A 21,871-nucleotide genomic window follows, 5' to 3' on the forward strand; every position below is an offset into this window, starting at 1 on the left:
ATATTATATTATATGTTTATTGAAGGTATTGTTGGATACATTAATCAAAACATGACACAAAGAAAAAACTAATGCTGAGAGTGAGCATGGGCAAATATGGTCACCTTACGCCCCCTCCCCTAAGGAAATTTGACAGATCTATTTCTGCCAACGTTTGCTTAAAGCTTTGCACCATATTTGCACTAATAACCCAGTCAGGCAAAAAATTCCAAATTTTTGGTATCCTGAAAGAACTAAACCCTCGCTCAACCCAACTGAGGTGTTGGGAGTCATTAGGTGATAAAAACTTTTATTTGAATACCAAGCAATAATAAATAAAATGTTTTACCAATGTTTATTTTTATAAAATAAAGATTGAGGAATTATATTTTTTCGAATAGTGGAATCCATTCCTAGTAGTTGCCACCATGTGTGTCTGGCATCTTGCTGCTACGCTGTGTTCTATGTGACTGGTTTGCATTTGTCAATACAGTCTCATCTGGTTGTGAAATATTACACACTGGGACTTTAAAATACAATGTTTCCGAGCGGATTTGTCACACTCAATATGTCAGACGCACTATCCATCTAGCTCAAAACTCTAGTATTCATCTGCGCTCAAATAGCCAATCAAATGAATTCGTGTCTTCTCGCGACACCTTGATACCCGGAAGTATCCCCAGTGGTCATGTGATTTACGAATGTTGCTGCTGCACCCTCAATTTCGACTTAACTATGGCGAGTTAGCTTCGTGTTTCTCTGTGTGCTTCCATTAACAGTTTATTTCAATTCGGAGACCACAAAATGCAGAACGTCATCAACTCAGTTAAAGGAACGGCTCTTGGAGTGGCTGAGTTTCTTACACCTGTGCTCAAGGTATATTTAAATAGAATTAACAAGCAAATTTGACGCTCGTATATTAGAATAATATGTTTCATTCACCCCAAATATAGCATTGATGAATGAATCTCACATTATTCTGCCGTTTACCCCTCAAACAACATGCTTGAGTACATGTTTGTGCGAATTCACATACGACCATCGCACAATATACGTCTTTAGGTCACTACTACCTTCTAAAAGTAATAATCGAAATGATTGATAGAAAGTACTGCAGAAAAAATAAAGACATTCCACAATAATCGCTGTAATCGAGCACTATGAACAACAGTACAATGATTAGACGTGTAATCTTGAGTGACAAAAACATGTCAATAAAGTTGTAAATTGATTTGTTGTTTTGGAAATTCCACAGGAATCGAAATTCAAAGAAACTGGAGTTATCACCCCGGAAGAGGTGAGGCTGATCAATATATGCTGGCAATGCTGTTTTTTTTTTCTCATGCCCTGGTGTTTCCCAATGCTACATTCCATTGCAATTCACCAAATCTTAAGGGGCAGTGCGTATATAATAAACTATCGTATTGACTTACTGTGATTGGCTGTCCCCTGTCCACTGCCCGAGGATGGCTGAGATCGGCTCCGACGTCCCCGCGGCCCTACTGAGGATAAGTGGTGCAGATAATGGATGGATGTATTGACTTAATCTATAGTTCATGTATTTGTCTTCATATACAATCATACTTTTTCAAAATACACATAGGTTGAGAAATTTGCTTTTTTTTTTTTAAATAACATGAGCCTGACCTAATGGCAGCTGACATAATTGTCTGCCATCTTGCTGTTACAGGTACCCAAAAGCCAAAGACCTTGCGAAAAAGCAAGGCCAGGGGTCGGTAACCAGCGCCTCTTAGGCGCTCCCTAATGGCTTCTGGCACTTTAAAAAAATGTTTGATGATGAAAAATGATACTTCTGTAGGAAGACAACACATATAGTATGTGTTGTCTTCCTTTTAAGGCTTTTATAAAGGTTTTATTATTTTGCGTCTCCAAACATATGTTTTTTTTTGCTCCAATATGGCTCTTTCAATATTTTGAGTTTCCAACCCTTGGGTTATCCATAAAATGAGAACAAAAACGTTGCTTTTTGGTCCCTTTGAGTCTCGGTAGTTTGTATCCTTCCTTGTGCTTTTTAACACTCGTTTTTGGTTGCACTCCACAAGAATACACACAATATTACAATCTATGCACTTAATTATTGTGTCATTTTAGTTTGAAAATCAGCACCTAACACTTTTATATTTTTTTACTTGCAGGGATTAAAAAAAAATGGTGCTTTCAAAATTTAAGCATATATGTAACAATAAATGGACACATTTGTTGAAATTTGATTTTTTTTTTTTTTATGTTTTATGTTTTAGTTTGTCGCTGCTGGGGATCACTTAGTTCATCACTGCCCCACTTGGAAATGGTCGGTATAATTCAAATCAAATGTCTTATGCTTTTAAATCAGTGTAAACGAGTTATTGCATCTAGTTAGCTAGGTGAATTTGTTTATCTTGACTGAACAGAAAAAAGAACTGAAACCTTGTGACTCAGGAATGCACCTCATGTTGTTTTGTCATTCTCGTTAAATTTCACAGAATGGTGCAATTCTGCTAGGGCAACCCAGATTGTCAAACTGAAATTATTACATACATTGCTCCTAGTTATTTTATGATGCATGTAGGGCCGCAACAACTCATCGATAATCAAAGCGTTGGCAACCATCAAGATCATCGGTACCTTGTAACACGTTATTAATGAGCCACTGTTCCGTTGGGACGCTGAGAGTTGTACTACTACTTTGATCCGGCAGAGGGCATCAAGGCCATTTTTTATATTCGATAAAACGTTATCTTGCATTTTTTACAATCTTATTTATCGTGACGGGATAAAGTGTCACAAACTTGTTAGACTGTTTCATCATGACACTAAGTTAACCATTTTCTTGGGAACAGAAAGTGTCTCAGCTGAACAAAAAAACCCCAGAAAATAGGTAAATGAAATAAAGTAATAATAATGATTTGTTTAACTCTACACAAGGGGGAGATTATCAAGCATTTTGTATATAATTTTTACATTTGGAATGTTTAGCATATGTGAAATGTATTACTCTTTATGTTTTTTTTATAATAAGTCTTACTATAATATGATCTTTGGATAAGATGGTATTAAAAGAGTATCTTACATTATTGCAGGTGTGTAGCATACATTTGTATGTATTTTTGTTTATTGTCAAGTTGGTTGACTAACACTTGTATTCTTTGTTTTATACTATATACTATTCTGTTGTGTTGTACCCTGTTTTTGCATTGTCCAAAACTTGAATAAGGAGGAGGAAATTAAAAAATGTCTTCAAGACATCAAATTCATCGATCAATCAAAAATCGATTGTGGAAACGAATGGTTACTTGCAGCCCTAAATACAGGACATACATGGGTTTTACTCTTTGTACTAAGAATTTTCAAGAGAGGAAGACTTATTTGTACTTAAAATGAAGGGGAAAGTGGTATCTGTTCTAAAAATAATACATTATTTAAGCAATAGACATTGTGGTCCTTGTTCTGATGTTTGCACTTTGGCCACTTGGTGGCTCTATAATACACATTAGAGGTAAGATCGGGCTTAAAAAAATTCCTGCCCAACTCAAACCCACTGGTTTGAAATCCTGGACCAGCCCGACTAATTAACCCTATTTAAGCGACCGAGACCGAAGCAAACTCAAATCCTTATGTTTTAATTTCTTAGGACTCTGAAGTTAGAGGTCTGATTTTGGCGATTTTCTTTTTTTTTTTAAATGGTCTATTTTCTGTGCTATTTTTTTTTAAAGTACTTAATTGTAGTAAGCAGTGTTTCCCTTAGAAATTTGTAAGACCCCAGTGGGTGGACTGTGTAGTGCAGGGGTCTAACATGCGGCCTGGGGGCCGACTGCAGCCCGCAGGGTGATCATCGGATGCCGCCCACCATAAAATGAAAGTTTAAAGGGACAATTCTATTATCTAGTCCCTCCTAGTGGTAGAAAAATAATTGATTAAAAAGAACAATATTTATTTATAAAATAATCCAAAATACATAAACTATGATATACACGTGAATTTTTTTAAAATACCTGTTGCTCAAGAAATTTGCATTTATTTTCCATAATATGAGCTAATTGTCAGCCGCAAAAAAAGGAGAGTATTTTCGGCCAAAAAAAAAGGCCGCAAGAAAATGGGAGGTAAAATTGTGCATTTTGGTCACTTTGAGTCCATAGTGCAGTATACATTCTTCCTTGAAATCATTTTTGGTTGCTCTCCACACTACAGCAACATTAATTTATTCTTTTTCACATTAATTTATTTGTAGTTTCACCCTAATTCTTAATGTTGTTTTGGATCTTATTTTGTGTAGAAAATTAAGAAATATATTTTAGAACAGTGGAATCTTCCTAATTAGACATTTTCCTGTTAAAAACCTGATTTCGCCCAGTGCAGTGCAAGGAATGAAATGGATTTCTGGTGCTGCGTTCTTCACATTTTGTTTTCCTTATTTACCTTTTTAATCTAGCGTTTTTATCATATTTAAGCTTATCCTGTTCTTTATTAAGGAAAAAAATAGTTTTAAAAATGCTATAATTATTTGGGGTGCTTGGGTTAAATTTGGGGGTGCTTGAGCAAAAAAAAAATGCAGTGTCTAATGATCACACAATCGCACTGCGTCACATCGCAATATCAATCGGAATCATCTTGATTAATAGTGCAGTCCTATTCTACAGTAATGATTTTTCTTTTCTTCATTCAGGGCCACTGGGGAAGAACTTAAAGTAAAACCATATTTGCCAACAGATAAACAGTTTCTCCTGACTCGCAATGGTAAGAGCAGTGTCTTGTAATATTTCAAGTCATTATCAAGGAAGACAATAACTACTGTCCTCCTAATTATTTCGGAAGACCGTTTTTTTCTTCTTCTTCCGCATACGCGTTTATATCCGGGTTATAGGACAAAGGGCCAGGCAAAACAAGAGCTGGAAATTAGCAGTCTTGTTGTGCTTTATATTGCAGAATATTCTGGACGGATTAAGTACAGAACACTGGCTGTGAAATTTACAAGGGCCAAGTCAAAATGACAGTTTTATACTGGAAGGGCAGTGCAGCAGTAAAAACAAAGGGAAAAAAGGAGAGTAGTGGAAATTTCCAATGCACCACAGCCCTATGTTTACACTGGTTTTAATAAGGACTTCTATCATTCTATTCCACCTTTTTACCACAAAATAAAACACACCTGAAATAATTGAGAAGCTGAATAATAATAACTGAATAAATGAAGAAATTTAATAATTATAACTTTATAAATCATAACTGAAGTTATAGATGACTAAAATGATAGTTTATGCAGAAATAGCACATTCATGTTTATGTATTAGCGTTGACTGTTTGATTATTACAACATTATATAAACTTCTAAAAAATATCCGGTTGGTGTTCTATTCTGATCTGCATTGCAGGTTAAAGCCATATGTTTAGTTTTAATCGGTGTTGTTTGAATGCACACTTGGGAAACAAACATGGATATGTCATTTTGGACATTTGATTTGGTTTGTACTACTTTAGTCCTTAACAGATGAAACAGCACTCCCGATTTTCTTGTAGATTTGTTGTACAATGAAAAGTCTTTTTTTTTTTTTTCCTTTTTCTGAAGACTGATACAGGGAATGACGAAATGTTTTTTTTTGTAACCTTTCAGGTGAGTGAAAATACTGTATATGTTTGCGTTTCAGTTCCCTGTTACAAGCGCTGTAAGCAAATGGAGTATTCAGACGAGTTGGAGGCTATCATCGAGGAGGATGACGGCGACGGGGGATGGGTGGACACTTACCATAACGCAGGCACGGTGACGTTTTGAAGCACCGATATTAAATATGCAGTGTTGGCTTACAAAACATCAATATGGAGATCAATTGACCCAATTTTGGCATTGAAAAAAAGAGTCTCACAAGTGTGGATTATATTATCCTGGCACACCATACCAATCAAACTAGTTTATCTGGAAGCCCTTCCATTCACAGAGGTTTCCGATATGGGGCAAACAATCAAATTAATGATTCATTCCATGAAAGGCGGCCATGACGTCATAACAAGAGTTGTATTTGTCCAGTAAAGTGTAGCAACGGAGCTAATATTGTAGGTACTCCAAGAGAGACAATTGTGCTGGAATGTCACACTCAGTTTGGCTCTGGGTCCGTATCCAGAATTTCTGTTTTCAGAAGGGCTGGATCAGGACCAGGTCCATCATGTTGCACATGCATGCAATTGTGTGTGACATATGTCTTGGTTACGCTAAACACTTCATGATTTGTGGTATAGACTTGGAGGGGTGTGATTGGGAGTAATTCTGAATTAATTCACCAATACGGCAATGGGTCTGATTTTTGAAGGCTAGGAATATGCACATTATATGTACAGTCATATCAAGTCTGTAACTTGTTTTTCTCCCCCCCCCCGTAGGTTTATTAGGTATCACTGATGCTGTACAGGAAATCTCACTAGACAATATCAAGGTATACGCTTTGATTTTGTGTATGAATCAAAAAAGATGTACATTTTGGCAGTACTCATTCACGACTGTATGAACCATACTTTGTCCGTCCCGCCTTTAAGCCCTTGCACTTAAGATGATGTTGGTCTTATACTCTTTTAACATGTACACTGTGTGGTATCTTTGTTATTATTATCAAACAGGCTATCTATTCATTTATTTTTTAAGCCACAGCATTGTTAAAAAGCAGCGCTTGGATATTCCTGTCTGAGCACGCCCATAGCTAGTCGTTTTTCAGCTCTGTATTGACTTAATTCAAGGACAAGAATATGAACAGTACAACTGAGGCATGTTGCGACAACGACGAAGACGACGAAGATGGCGAGGCGGCGGATATGGAAGGTTGTTTGGATCCTGACTTTATTTTTAGCAGTCTCGTCACATTAGTTGGCTCATTATTCTCGTTTGCTCCTTTCAGAATACGAGGAAAGCGGCTTGCTGGAAACTGATGAGGTGAGGTGGCGCATTTCAACACTTGCGTGAGTTTCTGTGAGTGTTCTCTCACGGTTTCCACTCCAGGCCACTCTGGACACCAGCAAAATGGTGCAAGGCAAGGTGAAAGCGGAGCCTGGGAGTGAAGATGCCATACTCCAGACAAGAACATATGACCTTTACATCACATACGACAAATACTACCAGACCCCTCGACTCTGGCTATTTGGTTATGATGAAGTATGTATCTGGATGATTTCATTTTAGTATATAGTATTGCGTCGTCCTTTAAGATGTTGGTATGGTCTGAAATCATATAATTTAATTGGTTGGGCGCTTCACACAGCTGGCTCCAACCACTTTAGAGACCACTGGCTTTTGTATCTGCCGTCAGGCATGCGCGGGCACTTTTGGGAGGAAAAAGGCGCAGCAAGAGTATCAAACAGGTTTGATAATTTTTGCACTCAGTCTCCAAATTCCTCAAACGTGCCAGGGGACAGAAGAAAAGTGTAAGCTGCCCTTTTCCAAAATGCTTGCGCTCTAAATACAAACACTGCTGTGACGTTTTTGACTGGAGTTTCCTTTAATCCCTGAGGAACCATGACAAGCTAAGGCAATTTGGTCCATTATCACGGCAACCACAAAAACAAAAGCGCTGGCGCTGTCAACTATAGGATTCACATTTTACCGCTGCATCCCTCATTCGTGTTTTCTAAGTATTAAATATGTGTTCATCTTTGTAATTGCTATCTGACTATGGTCGTAGCTTCTTTGAATAGTCACATGATTTGAAAACACGCAACCCGGGCAATTTGGGAGAGAGCTGAAAACTTTTTAAGATGTGTGGGGGCAGGGTACCATCGGCGTTCTGAAGCCAAAGGCATCAAGACACCAAGCTCCCCACTCAGTGTCCGCCAGCTATGCGCCGGGTTTTAGTTGCATTGCATCTTTCAATACGTTCATCTTCCCTATGCAAGGCAGGCACTATAAGCTAAGTTGTGCAAACTGTCTTCTAAATGCTGTTATCTATTCTGCTGCCAATCTTGGGGACGTCTATGAACTTTTTCTTTCTCTGCCTCTTCCAGGACAGACAGCCTCTAACTGTAGAACAAATGTACGAGGACATCAGCCAGGACCACGTGAAAAAGACAGTCACCATTGAAAACCATCCACACCTTCCCCCGCCTGCCATGTGCTCTGTCCACCCCTGCAGGTGAGCGGGTTCCGAGACCTAACCTAGGAGAGTATTTTCGGCATTATCTATCGATTACGCTTCCAGTGCGTCCAAAATTCCTCTGCTGGACTTTTAGGTGGCACATGTAAAAGAAAAAAACACACACATTACAATTTCTCTGGCTTCCCTTCACGGGCTGCTTCTACATTTGAGGTTTCATTTTTATATTCTTTCATTTGTTTTTAAACCTTTTAAATGGCCGTGCCCCTCCTTACCTCAGTGAGCTGCTTCACTGTCATGCCAGTTTAACCTCCCAAGACCTGTGCTTCTTGTTTATTGTGCATTCATGTTCACGCATGTGCATGCCAAGTCTTAGGAGGGTCATATCCAAAAGATGATTCCCCTTTAGGTTAAAACTGAAGAGGCATGCCAATTTGGTAAAAGCAGACGGACACGACTGGGTATGACGACAATGAATTCTGGTTGATGTTGGTGCAAAAAAAGTCAATGAGTGATCCAAAAGAAATACAAACTGAAAATTAGCATCGTTTTAGGGAATAACAAATATTTAGTAACAAATGATTTGGAAAAAGATACTACTTGAAGGAACAGATCCTTCTCAATCTTTTAATATCAATTGATCTTAGTATGTCTTTTTCCTGTTCTCCAAATGTGGTTTATAGTTTGCTGGCCAACTTTAGGCCCTCTTGTGAAAAAATGTTTGACATGTTATTGTTGCACAAAGGAAAAGTTCATTTTTATACTTCCATTCCTTTCATATTATGATTTAAGAATTTTATTTACCCAGTTGTTTTCTTTGTTTTCATGACCATGTTATAAAAAATGATATAGAGTATTTTTATGGGTATCAATATTGAATTCAAAATTATAGTTTTGTGAATTCCCTACTCACAACACATTCAAACAACACAGAAAATGTTAAACTCAATACACTATTTTCCGGACTATAAATCACACTTCATTTTGTTGGCCGTTCCTGGAAAGCTCTAGAGTTCGTTGTATCTGTTTTTTTTTCTCATCCATTTCTTCCTATTTTCAAGGTCAATTATCTGATTTTTTTTCTAGACATGCTGAAGTAATGAAAAAGATCATTGAGACTGTTGCCGAAGGAGGTGGTGAACTCGGAGTGCATATGTATCCTTTTGTGTGTGTTTTTTTTTAGTTTATAGAAAATTACAATATATGCCATTTCTATGAAAACCACGAAAATAAAAAAATAAAAATAGATGCTATTTTTTTATTGAAAATATTGATTGTTTTGCGTTTATTTAAGGTAAAATAATGCCATCAGCTGGAAATCTGCGGTAACAGCAGGTTTCTTTTAAGACGTTGACAAAGAGAACTGCTATGACTTCAGATGGCACTATTAAATATAGATATCTCAAAAATCAATTTTAGGCATCTCTAAATAAACAATGCATGTGTTTTCTTTTCCTTGACTTTGGTTTCCAGGTACCTTCTAATTTTCCTCAAGTTTGTCCAGGCTGTGATTCCCACAATAGAATATGACTACACAAGACACTTCACCATGTAGAAAACGAGTACTCTGGAAATATCAGTTATTCAGCTTCAGCGATTACGTATGATCTGGTTTGGTTACAAGAGGATGTTTTTGTCATTCTGTAACACTTTGCACAGGCGTAACTGAGCATCGTGCATCCTAAATGGACGAGGGCTTTCGATGAAGAAGGAAAAAAATCATGTCATTCTTGAATGTAAAGTCTTTTCTCAAGGTGAGGAAATGGTTGAAGTTGTGTGCATGTCAGTAAAAGCAACTTTTGAACAGAATCATTACGGTGCAAAAAGACTACACAGCGCACTGTCCTACGTAAGGTGAGGCTTACATCTTTCATGCTTTAACAAGAATCCACATTCCATTGTGTAGGAGCTCTGATTTAGTGTCATTCATCCATACTCTGCTCCTTCAGCTTAGTGTCATTCACCCCAAATTTATTTTTTGTGCTGTCAGGCGCCTACTTTTTTTTTTTTTTTTACCCAACCTATCAAGTTTACACTAGCACTTTGACTGTACCAAAAGGAGCTTTAAACCAGAAGAAATGACAAAATCTAAAATAAAACAGCATGCATACAGCAATTGGCCAATAACGACAAATTCACAAGAGCTAAAAGTCAGTTGTACAGTATTATTTTTTTTTTACAATTAGAGAATGTCAAACTATCTGCCACACAGCTTGAGTACAACCTGGGATTTTAAACCTAAATCTGTTCATTTTCCCGCCTTACCTGCAACTGGAAATTTCAGGTAGTGTCACTTCCAACAAGGATTGTGGTGTTTTGAAATTGTTCGACATAAAAGTTTGGTCTAACTTCTGTCTAATTGATTTGTGATTGGTAAAGTTTTCAAATTACTATTTTAAACAAAGAGGTGATCCTAATCATGAAGGAATATGCCTTTTGTCTTAAAATCTGAATATGTTGATGGGCCTCTAGAAACAAGCTGAAACCTGCTTATTGTTTATATATTGGTGTACATCCTCTCAACCAGCAGCTTGTGTGATTAACTTGGCAAGTTGCAACCAACAAAATCTTTGTGGCGCATCATATTTACCAATAAATAATATATACAATAAATAACATGTGTTTGTTTTTTATTATTATTGCTAGAATGCAGACTGGCACAGCTCGCATAACTTGTCTCCTGCTCCAAAAGTTACTTTGTGCTTATCACTGCAATATTTTGTTGGTGTAGTATGACAAAAGTCAAAGAAAAGGCCTGTTTTAAGAGTCCAAACGCCAACCCAAACCCGAAGAAAGATGAATGTTTATTCAAGCGTTTCTAAGAAATGCGTGTCCTTGCATGCGCCACAAAAAGGTCTTGGCAGAGGCTGCAATCATGACTTAAGCCAGAGATGGCATCAGTGAGTAAACATTTTCTATATATCACACACCACATTTTATGTTTAAATACAAATTGGTCTGGGATTTGTTGATTCTGGCTGGGGCTATAAGTCCAAAATCACAATATTGAATGTGACAAGCTGTCATAGCCTAAATTTTGATGTCAAACGCGAGTGGCAGGGAGGGCAGTTTCGCGTGATGAACGCGAGTAACAAAAATAAGAGATTTTCTGCCACTTATCACACTCCCAATTATTGGTCCTTCTTACATTCTATCAAGTACTGTAATGCTTGTTGCATTAAATAGATTTTATTGTGCTGAATTTAATGCTGACCTCTACTCTATTAAGTATTTGCTAGGCAAATATGTCACAACACAAAAACATTACAGATGTAAAAGTATTTTTATACTAAAAATTCTTTTTTGCATCTTTAACTTTGTTTTCAATTTTAAATATGAATTGGAATTATATTGTCATTGATAAGAACGTATTGAACAAAGTTTCCAATGAGACTAGACGTGGCACTCCAGGAGGAACATGTTTTTAAGACTTAAAATAGAAAAATCCGATTAAAAGAATGAGTGGATAAATAGGGTAAAACATTTTCAAGGTCGTGCTTAGAGACTGGCTAAAGTTGTAAATGCGTAAGAAAAATAGTGAAATGAAAATACTTCAAATGGATTTGTGACTTTATTACTTTTCATGGAGGTGATAGATTTTCAATATATAGTTTCGCACATCACCAAAGCTAATGTTTTCTGTCGAGTTTCAGTGAGACATTTCGAAAGTCTAATTCAATATTCAATATTTTGAACTAAGTTAATTAGTCGTGTAAAGAGGAATCTTTTTAAAGAATCTCTTTAACGCAAATCAGTGATTAAATAATAAATCACCTTTTGTGAATTTATGGCACAGAGGCCGCAAATAGGTGTCGCTATCCACCCAAAACATTTCCTCACTGAGACTTGCCGACCACTAGGTACAGGGTTCTTTGGCTTCCTCTCATTAGTTTAAGTGTTGAAACAAAGCGTTCAACTGAACAGTAACAGTAGCACAGTTATTATGTAGCACCTTCTAGTTGTAAAAACAAAAAAACTTATTTCATAAAAAATCTTGAATTAAAAAAATAAGCAAAAATACAGATACTGTCATTTAATCAGGCATTTTTAAAGGTGGTGTATGTAATTTCAAAAATATTTTACTCGCTAACACCATCTACCGGCTAAAATTATCATTGCAGCTCCGTTCGTTGCACGTGCAAGTACAGTATGTGAAATTCTTAGACAGGCTTGAATAAACTTTTTCAGCTTTTTGGGGGTTTGCTTTGCCATTTTGAAACAGTCATTTTAAAAAAAAATTGAATTCACTCTTACTCCTCCCCTCACCACCCGCCTCCTTTCTTTTAGTATACTGTAATGCGCTTTGTGGCCGAAACCATTTGTTAAAAGATAAAAGCAGTTTAATACATATATATATATATATATATATATATATGGCTATTTGAACTCAGTTGGGCATGGTTAACACATACTTTATTGAGAAAATATTTAATTTTAAACATTTTAAGCCCACCTTTAAAATACTCATAGGATGAAAAATGTTCATTTGTTTTGCATGATGTTTGCCTCAGATAGAGGGAGCTGACGTAATTGTCTATGTCATGTTTTTTCCCCCAGTGAAATAAAGCAGAAACCGAGACAGGGGTTTCTTAAAAAAGGATGGTATTTTAAAAAAGCAGGAAAAGAGTAACAAACATACAAGGGTCCACAAAACAACATGTCCAAACAAAATCAAACCTGATAATATCCAAACCAAAAACAAAAGACCAGAACCAAAACTGGAAATGCAATGACCTGACCACCAAAGGACCTCAGCTCAGTAGAGAAAGTTCCTCCGTCACTTCTGGTTTTTGTCTAACGCCCAAGGACTTTTAGCCGTCCCGTTCTGGTGGAGAAGGGGACTGTGAAAGCAGCTCAGTGGCCTCTGCACTTACATTTTTGTTTTTGTTTGTGTCTGCTTTGAATATTGTCAAGTTTAACCCCTTGCTCGTTTGTCACTTTGTTCCTGATATTGTTATTAAATACAGTCCTGATGTTGAGAACCCTTGCCTCAATTTCCGCATCGCTTCACTTGGATCCTCTAGCTCAACCTAACAATCTTGCTAATAAGGTACCCGAAAACCTTGCAAAAGGCCGGGGAAAAAAAAGGGAGGTGGTGGTGAGATGAGCTTTTTGGTCCCTTTGAGTCTCCGTAGCTTGTATTCTAAGTGTGCTTATGCAATAAATTGACCCTGTATTGTTAAGAGCAGGGTGTCTAATTAGCTGACACTTGTTACTTAAGTACAGTACAGTGCTTAAGCTTTTCAAAAGAGGTACTAAAGGTTTACCTTGGCTTCTTTGGCTTATTGTCACCTCCCCTTCAAACTCTTGAGAGTGCTCAGCTTTGTAGCAGGCCCTGGGAACTTCAATTCTGTTTTTATTGCCTAGAATAAAGTGGAAGAGGAGGAGGAATCTCTTCGAAAAATCAACACACAAACAGCGGGTTCGACTGCTGGCATTTCCTGCGCTGACTTCCTTTCGATGAAAAAACATTAAAACAAACTCTGCAAAGGGGGAAAATGACACGGAAGATAAAACAAAAGATAACCTCGGATTGTATCACATAGGAAAGAAAGAAAATGGGACTTTCACCCATCTCAGTCTTTTTACTTAAAAATGAAGTCAACGACATGTCTTTAAGGCCTTGAAAGATCCCCAACCATCCATTTACGGCACTCTTTTTGTGGCATTAATTTAGTAGTCCGGGCCCCCAGAGCTTTTTTTTTTGACCATGTGGCCCCTGGGTTGAAACGAGTTGGACACTTTAGCTCTGCATTTTTATCACACTTTAAAAGTTTTATGCTGTATTTCAAGCCATCGCACCCGGACGTGGACTTAATGTACGGAATCATCTAGCACCTGCTGTATGGGTCAGGATTTTGGGACAGGAAGCTATTAACTTCACATTCTGTTATGACTGAGATTTCATTATGATTATTTATGTGTATTGTCTGTTGATCCCCTTGCAATATCAATTGCTGCATGGTCGTCCTGGAAGGGGGATCCCATTATGTGCGGCCCCTTTTCAAGGTTTCTTCAAGCTGAGGTTTTGGAAGTTTTCTTGCTCTCATGTAGGTTTTTAGATCAGGGGATGGTGTAATAATGGTCTGTAGTCTGTAATAGTTTGTGTAGTCCGTTGAGACTTTTTTTGATTAAGGCCTATACAAAATAAACATTACTTGATTCTGAGTTGACGCTGTACCATATTAAGTTCCTTACTGATAAAAGCTTAAGCATGGAGGTTTATTCTTTGTAAAAGATTTATTTTTGCCCATGCATCCACTTAAAGCATATGTCCTTCAGAATTAATATTATCTTGGTATTATACAAAATCATGCACCTTTGCTCTGAAAATGCTGGTCTACTAGTGATCCCAAGAGCCAAGAAGAGATCCGCAGGTTCGAGAGCGTTCTTCATTCGGGCCCCGGTGCTGTGGAATGCTCTTCTTCCTGCAACCTCAGTGGAAATGTTTAAATCTAAGCTTAAAACACACTTCTATTCCATAGCATATGAATAACCTACAATTTATGTTGACAATCTGTTTATTATTTGTTATTGCAACATTCATTGCAGCCTGGTCCTCCTGAAAGGGGGATTACCTCATGTGCGGTCCGTTCTCAAGGTTTCGTCATTTTCCTCATGTTGAGGTTTTTGAGTTTTTCCCTTGCCCTCAAGTAGGTTTTAGATGAGGGGATGGTGTCATTATTATTATAATAGTTTGCAATAGCCTTTGATCTGTGCAGCCCTTTGAGACTCCTTGTGATTATGGGCTATACAAATGAACATGACTTGACTTGACGAATACCACTGTTTGTGTTTTGAAATTAAGGTTCATTGTGTTAACAAATGACCTAAGACTATTTTGTTGCACAGATGGATAATGACTAACATAAAATTGTAATGTAATGTTTTTTCAGACGCAAAACTATCATTCAGAAGCACAATTTTCTAAATTCTCAATAAATTTCCATATGAGTGTAAGACATGATTTTATGACTGATTTATTCAGCTATTATTTTTTAATGTTTATGGCGGCACGGCATCTGAGTGTTTAGCGCATCTGCGGCACAGTTCTGAGGTCATGAGATCGAAGCTTCCTGTGTGGAGTTTGCATCTTCTCCCCGTGCTTGCGTGGGTTTCCTCCGGGCACTCCAGTTACCTCCCACATTATAAAAACATGCATGTCAGGTTAATTGGTCGGTCCAAATTGTCCTTAGGTGTGAATGAGAGAGTGAATTGTCTGTCTCTGTGTGTCCTGCGACTAGCTGGCAACCAGTTTAGGGTGTCCCCTGCCCACTGCCCGAGGACAGCTGAGATGGGCTCCAGCACCCCCGCGACCCTACTGAGGATAAGCGGTGCAGATGGATGTTTAGAAACGAGAAGAAAATGTCTTTATTGAATTGTAATTTACCTATTTAGACAATATTTAGTGGCCATTTTTAAAGGGGCAGTGTGTATGATTTGAGCACTAGATGTTGCTGTATTATGTAGTGCAACCGAAAACGAGCGCTACTACGTATAACGAATAACAGGGACTCCAAGTTACCAAACTGCCCTGTTTTCTTCTCATTATTCTTCTCAGCCCTTTTCAAAGTATGAACATTCTCATAGTGTTAGTTTTCCTTCGCTCCTAACACTTTCTTCTTGTTCGGGCAAAACAAATATGACATGGAATTCAGTTTAACGCTTTCTACTACATCAAGTCAGTTGTTTATTTTTAAATCCCTTGATGTTTATTTGGGGGTGACTGATGAGTTGCAGACCCAGAGACAGGCACATATTAGGAAAACATAAAACAGACCAAGATAAAGGCTTGAAAGGCACTGTCACTACTGTAGTTGCTAACCACCAAACAAAAAAGACAACAGTGTTTGATCTTCATATCCAACACCCTGAGTTTCAATGTGGTTTCATAGCCACCTGATAGCCACAGAAACAATCCAATATGTCATTCTTAAAGAGAGCGTGTGCATTATCCGACCACTAGATGTCACTGTATCGTATCGTGCAACTGAAAGCACCTTTCGCAAGGTTTTGGGTACTTGTAGCAGCAAGATGTCCAACAATTATGTCAGCCCCGCCTAGTGAAGCTCATGTTATGTAAAAAAAAATGGATAAAATAAGTATTTAAAAAACAAAACAAAGAAATAAATCATGTAAATGTGATAAATTTGTGTCTTTTGACTTTTTATTCAAATCATTATTTATGTACATATATTTTTTTCTGAAATACGTTTTTACCACTATTATATTTCACACTGTATCTTAAAAGGGACAGTGTTTGATATTTAGTGCCTCCTAGTGGTAAAATAAACTTTTACTCGTTAAAAAACTACAACAACATTGATTTGAAAACCAGGAAAAAATACCTGAATACCTTAATTTTTATTAAAACTAAAAATCATGGGTTGAGGGAGGTCGCTGGTTCGCGCCTCGGCCGAGTCATACCTAAGACTTATAACATTGGTAGAATGGCGGCGCCCTCTGTAGGCTGCGGCTGCACCAGCTCGCTACAACGGGTCAGGTGTATCGACATTTCGTTCTTACAAAGAATGACAATACAAAGGAAATTATTATTTTATTATTATTATATTTATTTCACATAGTGGAATCCCTACCTAAGCTTGTTCCATGTTTATCTACTGCTGCTATGCTGTGCTCTGTAGCACTGGTTTTCGTCCGCGTTAGGCAATACAGTGTCATCTAGCGGTCATACAGTATATTACGGCTTTAAAGACAATTATGACAATTTTCTGAACACGTTTTTGAACAAGACAAAGTTACTGCCATTAAAACACCTGTTCAAGGAAGCTAGCGGATTTTTATCAATTTCTTAGTTTTGCGTGTTAAAAAAAGTGGAGTGATAATATAGTTTCATATTATCGGTAAAGGATCCTTTACCTTCCAGGGTCGTCGGGGCACTAATGTAACGGGTGTAATAATAACTTTTGTTTTATTGAAATTCCTGCTGAAATATGTGTATAGTTTTTGGTAAATGTCCTGCAATGCTGAGTCCAACAGTGCCATCTGCTGGTATGGGGTGGGGTCTGGTTTTGGCTTCTAACATGTGACCAGGAGGCGGGGTTTGTTGTTAGTCTTACCAGAGAGAACTACAAAGGTAAGAGATATCTTTTGGTGCTCCACAAAAGAAGTTAATTTTAAACATTATAACCCCAGCTGACAAATCTCTCACCATGCATAGTAATGTGATTGATATTGTCAAGCTGTTTAGGTTTATTTTCGTTTTGTTTCTGTTTTACTAAATATGAATTCCCCTTGTAGAGATCAAAGAGATCAGACCCAGCAGAAAAAGCTAATGTTGTGACTCATCCATTTGCAGAAACTGTAATAATAAAAACCTCATCATCCAGTCCAGCGTGAATGTGGATCTTTGGTGGGACACGTACGCCGCGGTTACATTGGTGCCGTGACCCGTGACTTCTATCAAGCTCTCCGAACCGAGGACTGTCCTACCTGCCACATCATTTCATGAAGCCATCAGCTCACAGTATTTAAAACTGCTATACAGTGACGTGTTACGCAGGCGATTTTGACTTATTTACATCTTTGAAACATGTTGAATCAGAGCACAAGTGACGTTTCTGAGGGTGTAGCTGATCAGATGACAAATATTATTCAGGAGATAGGACATAAATTGGCTGATAGCATTTTCTCACGTATACAGTCACACAATATAGTAGCTCCTAGCGCTGCTGCCACACAAGATGTAGCAAAAACGTTGAGTAAGCCTGGTCATGTGTCAGATGAATCACAGGTTCAGGTGATTACACAGAGAAAGCTCAAAGAACCACCATCATTTACTGGGGAAGGCTCAGACTTAATAAAAGTACATGAGTGGGAAGATCTAATGAAGACATTTATTAAGAAGAGTAATGTGAGGCTTGAAGAGCAGGCAGAGGAAATCATTATGCATTTGAGAGGAAAAGCTAAGGATGTAGTTAGGTTTGGCATTAGAAACAGTAATATAGACGTCTATACCCGCCCTGACATGATTTACAGTCTTCTCAGGAAACACTTTAGCTGTACCAAGTACTCTGCTGTCCCTTTAGCTGACTTTTATTCAACTTTGCCCAAAGACCAGGAAGACCCCTATGACTACTGGCTGAGACTAAACAGAGCAGCTGACCTTGCCTCTGACTGCTTGAGTGAGCAGGGCAAAACATTTGACAACCCTGAAATAGAGGTTACTCGCATGTTTATTAGGAACTGCCCTTGCAAAGAACTGGCACTCACTTACAGATCTAAAACCATTGATAAGTGGTCAGCATGTGAAGTACTAGAGGTGCTGAATGAATACCACGCTGAGAAGAGCTACAAAGCAGCTTCCCTACAACAACCTGCGAATAGAGCGGAAATTGCCGTACACAAAGCTGAGGTGAACCATGGTCCAACCCTTATGCACGAGCCACCTCAGACTTCGAGCACACAGTATGTCCCTCTAACGGACGTTATTAGTATGTTGGAGAAAGTTCTGATACGTGTTACCTCAAACCAGTTTCAAGAGAGAAGGCGAGCTCCAACCAGGTGACCTGGAGACAGAATGAATGGTTTCACTGCCAAGCCATGTATCATTTGGAAAGAAGTTGAACACAGTGCTCTCTCTCATTGCCGAGACAAAAACCTTTGCTTTCACTGCCATGCCCCAGGGCATTCTCGACGTGATTGTCTAGTGACGAAAGTTGTCCCACTGCCTCAGGGAAACTAACTGATCTGCGCTTAGGGGAGAATCAGATCAACTGAGTATACCTCCCTCCACTAATGTGATGCCTGACATGCAAGATAATAAATCAATTTATGAGTTGTATAGCAACACGATACCTCCATCGAAGAAGCTGATCTTTCAGGGGTTTCAGAGAATAGCGGAGACTGACGAACTGTTTTACACACCTGTACTTGTGCAAGAAGGCCCCACTTTCAGAGCGCTGTTAGACAGCGGGTCGATGGCTTGTACAGTAAGTGAGGACACTGCTAAGTCCCTCCTGCAGCAATTCCCTGATATGATGAGTTACACGGCCGATAATTATGTCATTGTAGGCTGCGGTGGACACCAAGTTTCTCCCAGAGACATGTACGACATTTACGTCACAGTTTACGGGTGTCAAATGATAATACCAGTAATGGTTGTGCCAGGCCAGACAGAACAGATGATCCTTGGCAGCAATGCCATCAAATATATTTTGACTCAATTGAAAAGTACTGATGGCTATTGGAGATTAGTTTCCACTCCTGACAACGGTCTGTCCGATAACCACAGTCAATTCCTGTCAATGCTTTCTAACACAGAGAGATGGAGAGGTGATTGCATTCCAGACAAGGTCGGGACAGTAAAAATCAAGAGTTGCGTGACGCTGAATCCACGGACCGAGTACGTTATTTGGGGCAAGTTACCTGAGTTGGCCGGGACGTCAGCGGGCAGCACAGTGGTCGTTGAGCCAACCCAATCTAAGGCTGGGCCCAGACAAGTCCTTGTCGGACGAGTTGTTACTCCACTCTGGGGAGATGGATGGGTGCCTGTTAAAGTCTTTAATCCCACGGACAGAGTTGTGGTGCTGAGGAGAAACAGGAAAATTGCAGATGTGTCTCCTTGTATCGCAGCGGAAGACCTGCCCAATGCAGAGGAGGTCAAGTGCAACGTGCAGAGTGTACAGAGGAAAGAGGTCCAACCCAGGTCAGAAGAGGACATGATGCGTACATTGGAAGCTCTGGGACTGCAAGACATTGACCTGAAGTCATGTGAGGTTTCGCTGCAGTGTAAAGACGAGCTCCTTCATATCATCAAACAATTCGAGTCAATCTTTTCTCGCCATAAGATGGACTGTGGAGAGGCCAAAGAGTTTGTACATCGTATCCACCTTGTTGATGATAAGCCGTTCCGTCTACCCTACAGACGTATACCACCAAGTCAGTTTGAAAAACTGAGGACGACTCTGAACGAGATAGAAGAGAAAGGTATTATTCAGAACACTAAGACAACAGGTTTTAAAGCTAACTGCTTATTATCCACGTTCTTACTGTTGAAATTGGAAGACATTTTCTTCATTGTATATGTTTTAATCGAACAATCATCAAAATGATATTTGACCAGATATTATAATCTGCGTAGTCTTTAAACTCAACATCAAAGTGGCCCCTGATGTATGTCTGCGTCTGCCTATTTTTAGTCATGATTGTATAATTTCTCCATTTGTAATGTCATCATTATTTCAGCTATTTATGCAGGGTTCGTACACCTTTCTAATGGCTTAATCCCAGTTGAGGTTTTTGAGTTTTTCCTTGCCCTCATGTAGGTTAGAGGTTTTAGATCAGGGGATGGTGTCATAATAGTCTGTAGTTTGCAATAATCTGTGGTCTGTGCAGCCCTTTGAGACTCCTTGTGATTAAGGGCTATACAAATGAACATGACTTGACCTTCAAGGTCAAGTTTTCCAGTACCTTGAAAGGGAGAACCCAGCGCTGATCGAAAGAACTCTTTTAGGTTGGCTTTGTTGCTAAAACAAAGTCGCTGTCTCGCTGCTAGCACATACTTTTTGTGTCAATGGGCTATTGTGAATTCCCTGCGGGGATGAATAAAGTATCTATCCATCTATCTATCTATCTATCTACTGACATGAATTCTGACGTTCTGCTTTAACAATGCACATGCAGCTTCAATATGTCACTCTTGTTTACAAACATCAAAGGTGTGGTCATAATAAGAGTTCAAGACCCAAAAATAAATAAAGAACTGTATGTATAAAAAGCGGAAAAATGAGCCAAATTTGGACTCATTTTAATCACTTCATTGCTCTGAAGCAGAGTGCATTTCATCTTTCAGTCTTAAAGACTGATGTTGATGTTTGTTTTATTTATTCTAATTTCTCTTTTTTGCCCTATTTCCGAAGATCTGTGTCTAAATTGGTTAAAACAGAATTGAGAATATTTTTTTCTTGCATTTGATTATTTATTTATAGCACTAAGGAGTTCTATTATCTGCACCGCTTATCCTCGATGGAGCCAATCCCAGCTATATTTGTGGGCAGGGGACACTCTGAACTGGTTGCCAGCCAGTCGCAGGACACACAGAGACAGCCAAGCATTGAGGAGTTCCCATTTTTAATTATTTGTTTTATTGTTTTGCATTTTCAGGGAAATTGTGTTCTTGTTCAACATCAGTGAGTTAATTTTTTGTATATCTGTGAATATTTTAATTTATATGTCATGTGTTTTGCAGTTGATCCCTGCATACAAAATCATGAATTACTAAATAATTCGGTGCATATTTCTTTATTAATAATATTAATATATCACGAAAAAAAAAACAATCTGAGGAGTCGTTTGGAAGTCAAAAGAGCTCGGTCTTCTTATTGAACCGAGCTGAAAGAGCCGCTTCTCGAAAAATCCAGAAATCCCAAGACTAGTCTGATAAACCTTTCCTCTTAGATGCAACAGTAGGGGGCAGTAACGCTTCGCATGGCAACTCGATAATGAGGACTGGACCTCCACCATCAACGTCATTTTCTTTCTGCACTTTTTAATTTTTCTTAATTTAAAAGTGTGATATTTCGAGTCATACTGCCAGGAAACATGGTAATGGAAATGATTTCAAGAATTTCACCAAAAATCCAAGCAAACTTTTGACCTTGAAAACACAACATTAGAATTGAGGCATTTTCAAGGATTTCAAGCACCCTTATTGATGTATTCATAATTACATAGCTTTATTTAGTCAAGACTATACAACTTTTCCATTATTTCAGCTTTCCTTTATTTTGTAGCCAGAAGTGGCCTTGGGGGTTATCATATCACACTTGCCAGAATTGGTTTACACAGAAGGTCGTTGGGTTGTAGAA

At 38.4% G+C, this 21,871-nt stretch overlaps 1 protein-coding gene across 1 annotated transcript; it reads left to right on the forward strand.

Moving 5' to 3' along the window:
• Positions 1-643: 643 nt before the first annotated feature.
• On the forward strand, positions 644-10,658 carry atg3 (autophagy related 3). Its single transcript, XM_088332197.1, has 12 exons — positions 644-855; positions 1,235-1,276; positions 2,241-2,290; positions 4,643-4,713; positions 5,619-5,726; positions 6,346-6,398; positions 6,697-6,778; positions 6,855-6,889; positions 6,956-7,108; positions 7,954-8,081; positions 9,129-9,197; positions 9,516-10,658. Exons 1-12 carry the CDS (start codon positions 784-786, stop codon positions 9,595-9,597), a joined length of 945 nt encoding a protein of 314 aa, XP_088188323.1. The 5' UTR covers positions 644-783; the 3' UTR covers positions 9,598-10,658.
• Positions 10,659-21,871: the final 11,213 nt, after the last annotated feature.

Source organism: Urocampus carinirostris, chromosome 3 (genome assembly GCF_059441175.1).
Source record: "Urocampus carinirostris isolate Australia breed hairy pipefish chromosome 3, RoL_Ucar_1.0, whole genome shotgun sequence".
Taxonomy (NCBI): Eukaryota; Metazoa; Chordata; class Actinopteri; order Syngnathiformes; family Syngnathidae; genus Urocampus; species Urocampus carinirostris.

Excerpts from the sequence above, each read along its gene's own strand:
- atg3 (XM_088332197.1), top strand. The coding sequence starts at position 784 with ATGCAGAACGTCATCAACTCAGTTAAAGGAACGGCTCTTGGAGTGGCT. Across the intron at positions 7,109-7,953 it reads GGCTATTTGGTTATGATGAA|GACAGACAGCCTCTAACTGT; the intron begins GTATGTATCTGG and ends TGCCTCTTCCAG. Across the intron at positions 8,082-9,128 it reads TGCTCTGTCCACCCCTGCAG|ACATGCTGAAGTAATGAAAA; the intron begins GTGAGCGGGTTC and ends TTTTTTTTCTAG.